At 35.5% G+C, this 15,159-nt stretch overlaps 1 protein-coding gene and 1 pseudogene across 3 annotated transcripts in view; both read right to left on the bottom strand.

Annotated features, from left to right (window-relative positions):
* Nucleotides 1–15,159, bottom strand: part of SCLT1 (sodium channel and clathrin linker 1) — a 223,806-nt gene that overhangs the window by 98,805 nt on the left and 109,842 nt on the right. The window contains exons 11-13 of one of the 3 annotated variants that reach the window (XM_043486393.1): nucleotides 12,752–12,843; nucleotides 6,554–6,731; nucleotides 1,674–1,769 (exon numbers count right to left, since the gene is read on the bottom strand). In XM_043486393.1, coding sequence (XP_043342328.1) covers nucleotides 1,674–1,769; nucleotides 6,554–6,731; nucleotides 12,752–12,843 — 366 coding nt within the window. Of the gene's footprint in view, nucleotides 1–1,670; nucleotides 1,770–6,553; nucleotides 6,732–12,751; nucleotides 12,844–15,159 lie in introns of all 3 variants that reach the window. The other 2 variants (XM_043486392.1, XM_043486394.1) reach the window with 2 other exon arrangements.
* LOC122425385 lies at nucleotides 9,549–9,642 on the bottom strand (annotated as a pseudogene).

Genomic DNA, 15,159 nt, shown 5'->3' with positions numbered 1-15,159 from the left:
GGCAAAGAACGTGCCCACCGATGCAAGAGCTGCAGGGGACACAAGTTCAATCCCAGAATCAGGAAGATCCGTGGAGGAGGAAATGGAAACCCACTTCAGTTTTCCTGTCTGGATAATCCCATGGACAGAGGAGCCTTGAGGGCTACAGTTTATGGGGTCACAAACAGTCGGACACAACTGTTCATGCATGCAGGCAGAGAGACATGGCAGTCAAATACAGTGGTGCATAAACATGGACTGGACCCTGAACTTTAAAAGCTAAACAGCTTTAAAGAATATTCTAGAGAAATCTGACTGAAATAATACTGATTTTTTTTAAAGATATGGTAATACTGCTGTGGTTGTGTAACAAGATGCCCTTTGTGTGGGGAAACAGATGTCAAGATGCAGTATCATGAGGCCTGAAGCTTATATCTGAATCTGTGGCAAAAGGAAAGAGTGTGTATGGAACATAAAGAGACATGGAACAGACAGCAAGACACTAAAAGTTTTCTGGGTGAGAGAGAAATAAGTGTTCATTGTACAATTCTTTCATTTTCATGGATTTGGAAATTTCTAAAAATAAAAAAGTACAAAATGAATTATAAAGAATTTCTCCTAGCTATTGAGTTGAGCTCATTTGCATCTCAGTTATGCTACTTCCCAGAGGTGGAACCCTAAAAAAGTTAGCTAACTACTCTGTTTTTCAGTTTTTTCATCTTTAAAATGGGTTTTTGTGGTTTCTTACTCCTAAACTCACTTTAAGTTTTTTAACTTCACCCTCACCACTTATGAATTAACTCATATTCATAACAGAGGAAAAGACAAATATTATGTCTTCCCTATTTCTTCATATGTAGGCAAAGTTATATTTCCAAGATAGCTTATTCTTTAAAATTTTTTGTATTTATTTATTTGGTTCCTCTGGGTCTTCTTTGTGGCATGTGGGATCCAGTTCCCAGACCAGGGGTCAAACCCAGGCCCCCTGCATTGGGAGTGCAGAGTCTCGGCCACTGGACCACCACAGAAGTCCCTCTAAGGCAGTTTTACCTTTCATAAGGCTCAGAATTCAAACCAAGGAGCAACTCATTACTTTTAACACAAAAATATAAGATATAGTTTTGATAATGGAATTGTAAACAATAACACAATTCACAAACTGTACGGTATCAGCATGATGTGATTGAAGAGCCCTGGGCTCAGTACAGCAAGAAGAAAGTATGAGTCTAAGTTCTGGCTTTAATTAGTATACAACTTTGAGTGAATCAATAACCTCTCATGGGTTTAAGCTTCATTACCAATGAAATAAGAGAGTAAAGCAGACTTCTCTAGTACTCTTGTTCTAAGATACTGCACATAATACAAGGTTTTCTTCTTTTGCTTCTTATGTATCTCAAGGTTCTTTTTGATCCTTCTTCCTGACTTTATACTTAAGGTGAGTTAATCTTCACTATATTCCTAGTCTAAATCTCTCTCCTTCCCATTTACCCTATCCGCTACCTCTATTTCAGTCCAGCTCTAATGTTAGGGCTACCATCATGAGATGATCTTTATGTGAAATTTAGTACAGCTGATACAACCAGTTGATAGTTACTTACCTAGGTCCATAAGGCAAACACTCAGGTAGTCTCTAGTCTTAAGCTGTGAAATTCTGTAAAATTTTGAATTTAAATATAATTAAAACTCCTTACCACCTTCTTGGTTCTTACGGCAGCATCTTGCACAATCTGAGAAACTGTTTCTTTCATTTTCTCTATTTCTTCTTGTTTTTGCTTATCCTCAAGCAGAGCCTTCAGAAAATAATTTGATGTTATTACAGACCACATCATTATTAAGATTATATAATAAGTGGGTAAAAACCTGTCCACTAATCACTTTCTTGAAAGCATACATCTTATTTGAAACTTCTGAGACATCTCCAGTTGGAGATCTTGTCTAAGTTATGAATGATACTTATTTCCTCTAACTTCCTCACCTGATCTTGTCCTCACTAAGAAATCATTATTCTCCTTTGATATTTATTTCAGTCAGTACCATCACTCTTCTGATCCCTACCGATGGAAATTTAGAATTATGTTTGAATTTTCCTTCTTCTTTATTCCCTATGTAAAATTTATCAAATTTAAGTAATCAAATTTAAATGTTATATTCTTGGAGAAACCTCTTAGGCTTTCCTATTATTTATTTATTATTCCATTCCTTTCCACAATTTGGTTTTATTCAAATTATGCCACTTGTCACCTCATACCTCCATCACCTCCATCACTCCACCCACTTCATCTCAATGATATTTCTAACCAACCAATCATTATAAGCCTAGTTCTGCTGTCAGTCACACCCCATTTCTTTGCTTTCTTGTGGAACAAAACTTTTCTAAAGTCTGCACTTGCTCATTTCCAAAACTTTCTCTTATGTTCACCCTAATCAGGCTTTCACCATCATCTCTACACTGCTAACTCAAGAGTCACCTCTGAGTAATTATGTTATGTGATCTGTCAAGCACTTCTTGAGATAATGAATTTTCTTTTCCTTGTTTTACTTTCTTTACTTTGCTTTTAGCATATCATAATATTGGTTTTCCTCTTAACTCACTGATTATTCCTTTTTAGTCTACATTGCTGTTTCTTCCTCTTCCCTTGAACCTCTCTATTAATGGACTACCCAAGACTTAGTTCTTGGTCCTTTTCTCTATTCAAATCCATCTCTTGGTGATCTAATCCAAACTCATGGTTTTAAATATCATTTATATGCTGACAAGTCCCAAGTTTATATCTCTAGTTCAAATACCTTCCTGAGCCTGCGTCAGGAAGCATTTAACAGGAGGTTTCCTGTGTGCTGTTGTGGATCTGTCAGGACTGCTCTGGTCCTTATTAATTCCTGAATATTCAGGAATTAAGAGGAGAGGCACGCCTTTCCTGGGGCTGAGGAATCCAGGCATTTCCTTCGTTAGTTTTTCCATATTGTGAATAGTAACTATTTACAACCCTCTTTTCATATGGATTGCTTCTTGGCCTTATGGCCTCTATTGCTTCTTGCTTCCTGGGTAAACTTGTAAAGTCTGGTCTCTTGATCTTTATCTAAAGAAGCTACTGGCATATATACTCTTACAGAATTCAACAAAGCACCTTTGCTCCACCAGAGCTTGGGTCCCCGTGTCTTTCTTTCTTTCTTTCTTTCAGCTGATTCCCTGGAGCGTGAAAGCCGGCTGCGTAACCCAGGGAATATTAGCCTCTTTCCTTCTTTCACTCTCTCATCGTCGACTCCGGACCACCAGGTTCCGGTCCAATAAAGGACCAACAAGCCTGGAACTCCTAAAATTTTAGGTTTGAGTCATTTTTTTTTAATTAAATATCATTACTTACTAGTGGTTCTCTGTTCTGACCCCACTATCTTCCAAAGATACCATACACATTCCTATCTCTTTTTTTTGCTTTGTTTTAATAAATTTCCTCCCACTTATATAGGTAAGCTAGTGAGAAGTAATAGCTATTCTGATATAACAACCTTGTCAGGGAGAATGGGACAATAGGAAATGGGAAGTTTCATAAGAAAACTATGCTAAAGCTGTCTTTCATGCCTGTTTGTATGACTGGTTCAAAGAACTCTTGACTTCTTGGAACAAGCAACTGAAGGTGGGGACTCTCTGGTAGTTAAGCAGTGAGTCAAGAGGGAACTTAATACACACTACAGACATAAACATGAAATTTGTGACTCAAGTCCAATTTGTAGACTTGAGACCTGGTTGAGAAAATTTAAGGGACAAGCACTGAGTATCACTACTACCTCCTCTGTCCATTGTGCTCCACACAAAATGATCATCTTTATGATCTGATGTTAAGAACACTTCAGAGAAGATAAATAATTTTGCCATGCTCTTAATTTTTCTAGTTAACTTAGGTGTTTGGAGGAATTTCCAAGAATATTATGTATTTTGTGCCTTTCATCCTAGTTCTAATAGACAGTATTCAGATCACCATTCATTGATGACTACTGATGAATTCAGATGACCACTATATCTACTACTGTGGGCAAGAATCCCTTAAGAAGAAATGGAGTAACTCTCATAAGTCAATATAAGAGTCCAGAATATAGTGCTTGGGTGCAGTCTCAAAAATCACAGAATGATCTCTGCTTGTTTCCAAGGCAAACCATTCAACATCACAGAAATCCAAAACTATGCCCAACCACTGATGCTGAAGAAGCTGAAGCTGACCAGTTCTATAAAGATATACAAGATTTTCTAGAACTAACACCAAAAAAAGATGTCCTTTTCATCATAGCGCACTGGAATGCAAAAGCAGGAAGTCAATAGATAATCTGGAGTAACAGGCCTTGGAATATACAAATGAGGCAGGGCAAAGGCCAATAGAGTTTTGACAAGAGAACACACTGGTCATAGCAAACACCCTCTCCCAACAACACAAGATATAACTCTACACATTGACATCAGCAGATGGTTGATAACCAAAATCAGATTGATTATATTCTTTGCAGCTGAAGATGGAGAAGCTCTATACAGTCAGCAAAAACAAGACCAGGAGCTGACTGTGGCTCAGATCATGAACTCCTTATTGCAAAATTCAGACTTAAATTGAAGAAAGTAGGGAAAAACACTAGACCATTCAGGTATGACAAATCCTTGACAATTATACAGTGGAAGTGACAAATAGATTCAAAGGATTAGATCTGATAGAGTGACTGATGAACTATGGATGGAGGTTCGTGACACTGTACAAGAGGCAGTGACAAAACCAATGGACTGGTTCCAAACTGGGAAAGGAGTACGTCAAGGCTGTATATTGTCACCCTACTTATTAAACTTATGTGTAGAGAACATCATGCAAAATGCCAGGCTGGATGAAGCAAAACCTGGAATCAAGACTGCACGGAGAAATATCAATAACCTCAGATATGCAGAGGACACCACCCTTATGGTAGAAAGTGAAGAGAATTAAAGAGCCTCTTGAAAATGAAAGAGGAGAGTGAAAAACTGGCTGAAAACTCAACATTCAAAAAACTAAGATCATGGCATCCAGTTCCATCACTTCAGGGCAAAAAGATGGGAAACATGGAAACAGTGACAGACTATATTCTTGGGCTCCAAAATCACTGCAGATGGTGACTACAGCCATGAAATTAAAAGATGCTTGCCCCTTGGAAGAAAAGCTTTAATCAACCTAGACAGCATATTAAAAAGCAGAGACATTACTTTGCCGACAAAGGTCCGTCTAATCAAAGCTATGGTTTTTCCACTAGTCACGTATGGATGTGAGAGTTGGACCATAAAGAAAGCTGAGCACTGAAGAATTGATGCTTTTGAACTGTGGTGTTGGAGAAGACTCTCGAGAGTCCCTTGGACTGCAAGGAGATCCAACCAGTCCATCCTCAAGGAAATCAGTCCTGAATATTCATTGGAAGGACTGATGCTGAAGCTGAAACTCCAATACTTTGGCCACCTGATGCGAAGAACCGACTCACTGGAAAAGACCCTGATGCTGGGGAAGACTGGAGGCAGAAAGAGAAGGGGAGCACAGAGGATGAGATGGTTGGATGGTATCACTGACTTGACGAACATGAGTTTGAGCAAGCTCTGGGAGCTGATGATGGACAGGGAAGCCTGGCATGATACAGTCCATGGGGTTGTAAAGAGTCAGGTACTATTGAGTGACTGAACTGAACTGAATTCTGGTCACAGAAAGGAATATTATCTGAAAGACATAAAAAGCACCTTAGCATTCCTACAGTTTAGATTTGGATAATTATTTCTTTTTTATTTCCTAGTAACTTCTTAAGATGCAATTTACAGCTTGTTTTGTTTTTAACAGTTCTCTTGGAAAACCCTCTATCATGTAAGAAAGAAAACAGTCACAAAGTATTTCCTTTGTATTCTGCATACTTCTCAGTGGAGTACTATTCATGTCCTAGGTATTCAATAAATGTTACTTCAATGAAATAATAATTTAATGATCTCTAAGTAAGGGAGCCAGAGACATTAAAAACAAATTGTGACTTCTATAAACTAAATATCTTTAAATGAAAGTGGTAAAAGACAAAAGATATGATATGTGATAACACAGTAATCACAATTGTGAGAGGGTTAAAAAAAAAAAGAACAGTGACACGAAGCCTCCAGTTAAATCTTCATAACTAAATTTACTTCCTGTCAATTAAGCTTCTGCTCTATTAATTACAGAGGTAATGAAGAGGAAATAAAGATTAATAAGATTCATCTTATTCAAGTGAACAAAACATGGGAGTATACATACTAGTAAATTGCTTCAAAAGATCTTTTTTTTTTAAGAATGAGACTACAGGGATGAAGATTAGTTACACAAGGATGGAGATATAAAAAAGTCTGATATCAAAGTTTTAGGAGAGGGCTGACACTATCATATTTTATGATGTTAAGTCTTAACAATAAGGAAGCAGTATGTCTACTAATAGTGAGTGTAGCAATTTCATTTTCATGGGTTATTTCTGTAGTTACTGATTCCCATGGAGGAATGTTCAGCATTCCATTGCTCTATTTATTATATATTTATTATTTAATAAACTTGTTTACTAATTTTCTTACCTTATTTCTTTGAAGGTTAGCGTCTTCTAGGAGTTGCATGCTGTTTCTGGCTCTTACAATTGCTTCGTATTTCTCAGCTTCTAATTCACTGCACTTTGCTTGTAACGCTCTGGTCTGTTTCTCCAGATGTGTTCGTTCTGCTCTTAATTGGGTGGCTTCATTAATTGCCACAGATAATCTAAAAATTAAGTCACATTGAGAAAGTTAAAAATTTTTAAAAAGGAAGAGGGAGACAGGAGATTTTCAGAGCATCTATTACAGGATAAGCATTATTTCAGTTATGTTCACATGTATTTTCTCATTTAATTCACATAAAATTCTATAAAGTAGGTTTCAAATATTTCCATTTAAAAGAATAACAAACAGACCCAGGGAGCTTAAACATGTAATTATGGTCATATGAATAATGGGGGCTTAGATGATCCTAGATATTCTCACTCTGATTGCATTACACTTTGTACACTTTTCTACCCACACTAATGCATACCGTCTTAATAGTCACATGACAGTGTTATAAAGCAAATCCATAAAGAATAAGTTATTCTGTTTATATGGTCCATTTTTCTTTTAGCTTTTTCCTTGGCTCCTTTCCTTATGCTCTATCTGGGTAACCCATGTTAAAATAATGCATCTATTTTAATATTTTTTCCATGTTCATAAAATCATATATATGATTTTTATATACACACATACACATAAATATGCATACACAGTATATACACATCTATCCATAGGTTTTAAAAAATAATTTTTCCTGTTATAAAAACTAAGATCATGGTATACACCCTTCTCTGCACTTGCTTTTTAATATTCAATAATGCCTTATAAAAATCTCCTCAACCAATATAACCAGAAGCTCTTTTCTTTCCTGGTCTGATGGATTAACTTCTCCTCACTGTTAATTTGTATCTCCCGAATTCCTGGAGAGTTTAAGCATTTTTAAAGTTTGTTAGCTAAGTGAATTGTCTTCTTTGAATTCCTTCTTCATATCCTTTGCCCATTTTTTTTTTTTTCTGATGGCTTATTTACTTTGCTTATTCCTTTATAAGAAGTTTTCGAATATTAAGATATTTAACCTTCAGTTCGTTCTATATGCTGCAAATACTTTTTCCCAAATCTAGTTTTTTGTTGTTACCTATTGACTCTATTTCAGAAATCTTTATTACACTAAAAATGCTCACTTTAATATAACTAAATTTGACTATTTTTTTTTCCCAACATTTGGGGTTTCAGTGTTTTTTAAAGATGATCTCCCTTATCAAGAGACTGTTAATATAAGAGCCTAAATTTCTTCAAAAAAAGTTATGCCTTAACACTTTTACCTGTAAATCTTTAATTAATCTGGAAGTTACTTCTGAATGTGCTATGAGACAGGAGTCCAATTTAACTTTCTTCCAGATTGAGAGGCAGCCGTATGAGTACCTTTAGCAACTGATGAACTGAAATAATCCCTTATCATACCTAAAATATGCAAATATGACTTACTAATGGATTGTCATGATTCAGTAATCTATTTGTCTATTTGATGCCCAAATCATATTAATTTGATTATAGTGGAGTTACAGGATAGTACGTTCAGATCATCAGCCTCAGAATTTAAAGGTTTCCATAATTTTATAACATAAAAGATGTATTACTGTTGTTATTATTCTCATATAGCACTTCTACATGCTCTGCAGCCAAATCTTACATGAATCTTTTCTTTCAGCTTACTAAAATTGGGTCAAGTTCCCTCTTTAGTTTATACTATATAAACTAAATGGGGTAGGTTAAAACATTGTATTTATTTTATAGATAGATAAACTGAAGTACAAAGAGGGTAAGCAGCCTGCCCAACATTATTGATCTAGTTACTGATGAAGCTGGAGTTTGAATCCAGTCAGTTTGGGCCCAGAGTCAGTGTTCCTAAAAACTATACTATACTGCCAAATAGAAACTTCCACTTAAAAGTATACTGATTCAACTCACAGGTCCATAACTATACAGCAAGAGGCTGTCATTTCAAGTTAAGTTGGTTAATACTAAAATTCAGGGTACCAAATGAAAGTTTGCATACTGAACATTATCACTCCCCTCTGCCCCCGACTCTTCAGTTTTAGGACACACTCAGGTTTGTGTGCTTCAATTCCCAGCCCACATCAAAAGGGTGATGGACCCTACTTTAAACTTTGGAGAAACTAGGCCGAGAGAGAGCACCCTCAGGTTCTGGTATCTGAGGACTGTCCAACGATAGCTCACTAACTCAACATAATACTGCCAGACTACAAGACCACTTATACATACCTACTTACCTATCTACTTTCTGGTGTCTTACTTTTTGGAAAAAATAACTGAGATATAACCGACATACAACATTACAGTCAACCCCCCATATCTGTGTTTTCCACATCACAGATTAACCAATCACAAATCAAAAATACTTCTAAAAAATCCAAAAAACCTCCAAAAAGTAAAACTTAAATTTGCTATGCATTGTCAACTATTTACATAGTATTTATATTGTATTTGTAGGTAATCTAGAGATGATTTAGAGTATACAGGAGGATGTGCATAGTTATATACAAACACTGCAACTATTTTATAAGAGATTTGAACATCTATGGATTTTGGTATCCACAGGGGTCCTGAACCCAAAACCCAGTGGACACTGAGGGACAATTATATATTAGTTTCAGGTATAAAACATAATACTTCAGTATCTGCATATATTTTGAAATAACCACAATAAGTCAAACTCATATCTATCACCATGTATACAATTGATATTTTTTTCTTGTGATGACAACTTTTAAGATCTATTCTCTTAGCAACTTTCAAATATACAATACAGTATTATTAACTATAGTCACCATGCTGTATATTACATCCCCATGACTCATTTTTTTTATAATAGGAAGTACATACCTTTTGATTACCTTCACCTATTTCTGCCACCCCCTTCTCCTTGACTCTGGCAACCACCAATCTATTCTTTGTATCTATGAGTTTGGTTTTTAAAAATAAGATATGTCTCATGGTTTTGTGTATGGGCCATGCTAATTTTCTCTGTATGTTCCAGTTTTTAGTATATGTGATGGTGAAGCAAGCACTCCAGTATCTTACTTTTAAATATCAATGGATAGAAAGAATCACCAAACCTTTGAAGGAAGACAGACAGGCATACAGAAAAAAACAAATGTTCGAGAAAGCAGAGACAATGCAGATGGCAGAATAAAATCTTAAACAATATTTAAAAATACTTAATAAAGAGACAATGTAACATTTATCAGTACTAAGATACTATAGAAAAAGAAACATTCAAAGGGTAAGAAATGGCTCTTTAAAAAAATTATAATAGCTAAATAAAATATTCAACAAATGGTTAACTAGAAGAAAATTTAAAGAAACCTCCAATTGTCACCCCATGGACTATACAGTCCATGACATTTTCCTGGCCAAAATACTGGAGTGGGTAGCCATTCCCTTCTCCAGGGGATCTTCCCAACCCAGGGATCAAACCCAGGTCTCCCACATTGCAGGTGGATTCTTTACCAGCTGAGCCACCAGGGAAGCACCCAAGAAAGGAGAAAATAAATGAACAAATGGAATATGGGACAGAAAAAATATGAAAATTAGGGAATCAATCCATTAGATTCAATATCCAGCTGATACTATGTTTTGAGAAAAAAATTATAAAAAAGAATAAAAGTATTCAACAACAACAAAAAATCCCCGAAAAATTTCCCCAAACTGAAGAATATCATTTCTATATTGAGATGTCCCCTGTAAAATGAATGAAAAATAATTCTTACTAAACAAGACACACTGTGTTGTTTTAGAATATTAATTATGGCGGCAGTGGAGTGGATGACCCTGCAAGTTTCCAGGGGAGGAGGAAACAGGTCAAACAAAAAAATTTGGAATTTTGAATGAAAGGAATTTTTAAGGAAAAAATTATTTAAGAGCTAGAATTTCCAACATAGGATTCATTATTTAAACTATGAAACACCTTTAAAGGTAAAATAAAGACATTTCTAAACAATGTTTTTAAGTACAACTTCCATGTGTAGTCAGGAAGCTGAGGGGAATGGCATCTATTAAAATGGGGTGGAGGCAACAAAATTTTAGTCTTATTGGCCTATTCTTTGAAAGAAACACCAAATTTAAAAATATGAAGAGGTAGTTTAAAGCAATTTTATTCATTTCACTCCAATCTTATTCAACAGAGCAGATACAAACTAGCGGTCTTTCCCAAAGAACTGTCATTCCCTAGAGAGAATTCCAGTCCCCATGATTTATCTAAAAATAATGGGGTGGGGGGTTGAGTGGCTTTCTTTGGAAGAAGGTAGGAAATGATTTATGCTTCCTAGATGTCTGCGGCATTTGAAAGGATCACAAATAATAATTTTATAAATAAGTAATATGTGTTTAATTTTATAGGACAAAGACGACCATTAAAAACACAGCTTTTCAGTCTGGTAGTTCCATTAAATAGGATATATTTACATCTAAAACAATGGCTGAACTTTAGACACATGCCAACTACACTAATAATTCTGCTTTGTCTTATATAAAATAATAGGAGTTTTTAAATTTTAAAATAAAACATTTTTATCATAATAGAAACAATATTTAATAGTTCTAAAAGACAGTCAATGTAAAAATTTCCTCTTCAAAGGCAACTAGCTGAATGCTGAGCTTTACAAAACACCCTTACATTTTCTTACATATGCAGGAATCCCTTCTTTAGAAGCTTTCAATTAAGTTATAACTTTATACTAAAAGCCAAACAAAAAACCCTGAAAATCTCAAAGCCTTAAGTACTACAAACACCACGGAAAGCACTGATGAACAACTTGATTCCTTATGAAGTACTATTAGAACCAAAGGAACTGAAATTCACTTTTTCAGATTTCACTATTTCAAGTCTCTAGCATTTATGTGCATAGCACAGAATGCTACTAAAATAGCAAATAAAAAAAATCTACAACCACAGACTTTTTCTCTAAGGTTAACAAAAAATAAGCTCAAGAAAACAGTCAAATATTTGACCAACTACTGAAACGTTTAGAAAAATGAAAAAAAAAAAAAAAAATCCAAAACCCCAGCACTTAAAAATAACAGCTTCTTTCATCAGAATCTCAAGATAGCAGTTAAAATCAGTTAGTTCTGAACCCACTGTGAGCAAAGAAATTACTTTCATTAACATTTTGGAGAATAAGAAACAGAAGTCCAAAAACACTAATTTTTTTCTGAACAAACACAATCAGCCATGGATCTGTGACTAGAACTGAGATCTCAATTTTTGATGTGCTTAGATCAGTAGACTATTTCTGAGTATAACAGATTCCAACCTACAGAGTGGATTTTTTAGCTATAAAACATAATGTGATTTTATGGGCTGTAGTCACTGTATCTCTAATAGGCCACAAATGACAATTTTAATGCTTCTTAAGGGAGTATGCAACAAGTATGCACTAAGATAGCAATTAAAGACAAAGCTACAAAATATATTTAAAAAGTAGTCTGCGTGCTCAGTCACTAAGTTGTGTCCAACTGTTTGCCATGTCATGGACTGTAGCCCTCTGGGTTCCTCTATCCATTGGATTCTCCAGGCAAGAATTCTGGATTAGGCTGCCATTTCTTTCTCCAAGGGATCTTCCTGACCCAGGGATCTAACTCCTGTCTCTTGTGTCTCCTGCATTCGTAGGTGGATTCTTTTTTTTTTGTAGGTGGATTCTTTACCACTGCATCACCTGGGAAGCATCCTAAAAAGTAGCCCAGACCTTCAAAGGTAACTGAAAATTACTGTTTCATAAGACGTCAGGAAAAACATCAATAATGATTTCTCAAGTATTTTTTCTCATGCATCAGCATAATACATATCAGCTCAGCAAGGAATGCATTTTTCTAAATAATTTTTATCCAACTTCACTATCTCTTTTCCTGTTTTAAGGTGAAAAGGAACATTTTTAATTTTGGGATTAACCAAATTTGACTAATACTGTTTTGGAGAAAAAGCAAAGAGAGAAATGATCTTTGAGTATATGTTCAATCTTTTGAATATGACTTTCTAAATAAACAATATCCAACAAACCAGATTTTAAACCTATGATTTATAATTTGTTTAGCACTTATAAAACAAGTATAATAAACAAACTTTAATATGGAATAACTTTTGAAGTTTGTAGATAAAGCCAGATGTATTTAACAATTTACCTTGTTTCTAATTGTTTTACACTAGATTGTAACTGCAGTAAGCGCCTATCTGATGCTTCTTCTCTTCCTTGGGCAGAAACTATATCCTCTTCCTAGAAAAGAAAAGAAACTGAATGTTTATGTTTAGTATGTAAAAATTCAATACATCATTAAACAGAATAAAGAAAAAACTCTAAAGCTATTATATTGATAGAATTTCACATGTAAGTTTCAGTCAGTCAGTTCAATCACTCAGTCATGTCCGACTCTTTGTGACGACATGGGCTGCAGCATGTCAGGCTTCCCTGTCCATCACCAACTTCTGGAGCTTGCTCAAACTCATGTCCATTGAGTCAGTGATGCCATCCAACCACCTCGTCCTCTGTCATCCCCTTCTCCTGCCTTCAATCTTTCCCAGCATCAGGGTCTTTTCCACCGAGTCAGTTCTTCACATCAGGTGGCCAAAGTGTTGGAGTTTCAACTTTAGCATCAGTCCTTTCAATGAGTATTCAGGACTGACTGCCTTTAGGATTGACTGGTTTGATTTTCTTGCTGTCCAAGGGGCTTCTCCAACACCACAGTTCAAAAGTGAAGCAATACTACTTTGGGAACAGAGCATGCATATACTAAAAAAGGAGAAGAGAAAAAGAAAGTGAAAGTGAAAGTCGCTCAGTTGTGTCCGACTCTTTGTAAGCCATGGACTGTAGTCCATGGAATTATCCAGGCCAGAATCCTGGAGTGGGTAGCTGTTCCCTTCTCCAGAGGATCTTCCCAACCCAGAAATCGAACCCAGGACGCCCGTATTGTAGGCTGATTCTTTACCAGCTGAGCTATCAGAGAAGAGAACCTAACTATCAATTCTGTATAGGTAAAACAATAATCAAATCAGAAATTGTATATGGATTTTTACCACTATTCCAACTATTTCTCTATAGTGCAAGTCTAATAAAACAAGACAGTGATTTGTATGCAGATAATCTGCCTTTAGAGTATGTTCTCTTAACCAAGTTATGCTGCATTCCATCATAATCATAAACAGAGATTCTTGAAATAGTGATGCATTAAAATTAATAGGTTTTATTTATAACCATTTTTATAAAAATTTCCTGTTCATCCTTTCCTATCTTTTGGTGTGTTCTTCTATTGGCTTTATTTTGCCCTCAACTTTGAAGTACAGTTCTACTGGACACAGAATTCTTAATAAGCACTTTTTTCCTTCAGTACTTCAAGTGTACCACTCCAGTGTTTTCTGCTTTCACAGTTTCTTGATGACAGGTCCGCCTATCTCTGTTCATTTTTCTGTTGCTGCCTTCGAGTTTTCTCTTTATAACTGGCTATCAGTTTTGTCCTGATGTGTTTAAAGTGATTTTCTTAGTGTTTATCTTACTAAGGGTTCACTGAGATTCTTGAATCTGCTAATATTTCTACCCAATTCTGGAAGTTTTCAGATATTTCTTTAAACATCTTTTCTGCCCCCTACTTCGGCAACTCCAATTATACTTCTCTTGGCTTACTTTATGTCCCACAGACCTGAGGTCCTGTTCCTTTTTTCTTCCATCTTTTAAACTCTATTCTTTGAACAGGAACATTTCTACTCATCTATCTTACAGTTCATTGATTATTTCTTCTGCTTGTTCTAATTAATTTTTATTGTTGTTGTTTGGTCGCTCAGTCGTGTCTGACTCTTTGTGACCCCATGGACTACAGCACGCCAGGGTTCCCTGTTTTTCACTCTCTCCTGGGGTTTGCTCAAACTCATGTCCACTGAGTCGATGATGCCATCCAACCATCTCATCCTCTTTCATCCCCTTGTACTCTTGCACTTAACCTTTCCCAAATCAGGATCTTTTCCAATGAGTTGGCTCTTCCCGTCAGATAGCCAAAGTATTGGAGCTTCAGCCTCAGTCCTTCTAATGAACATTCAGGAATGACTGGTTTGATCTCATTGCTGTCCAAGGGATTCTCAAGAGTTTTCTCCAGCACCCCAGTGCAAAAAAAGCATCAATTTTGAGCCCATCTAATAAAATCTTTATTTGGGTTGCTGTACTTTTAAAATCTAGAATTTCTATTTTTAAATTTATTTTCTAGTTCTCAATTAAAAATTCTTTATCTTTTTTTTTCACTGAAATCTTATTTTACTCTAATTTAAAAATATTTTCTTTAACTATTTGAACATATTATAACAGTTTATTTGAAGACTTTGCTTGCTAAATCCAAAAGACAAACCCAAACTCAGTGAAAATTGAGAAGTTTCTATCAACTACTTCTTCTTCCCTCTCCCCCTACCAATTATACTTTAGTTTCTAGTTAAGTTTTGATTGAGAACTGGATAATAAAGATAATGCATCACAGTTTCTCTAGATTCTATTTTGTTCTTTCGAGGATTATTAACTATTGTTCAGCTTAGGCAATTACCCTACCTAGATTCA

The sequence above is a fragment of the Cervus canadensis genome, chromosome 1 (genome assembly GCF_019320065.1).
Source record: "Cervus canadensis isolate Bull #8, Minnesota chromosome 1, ASM1932006v1, whole genome shotgun sequence".
Lineage (NCBI taxonomy): Eukaryota > Metazoa > Chordata > Mammalia > Artiodactyla > Cervidae > Cervus > Cervus canadensis.
Note: the sequence above shows the minus strand (reverse complement) of the source record. Positions and strands in the feature narration are given on the sequence as shown.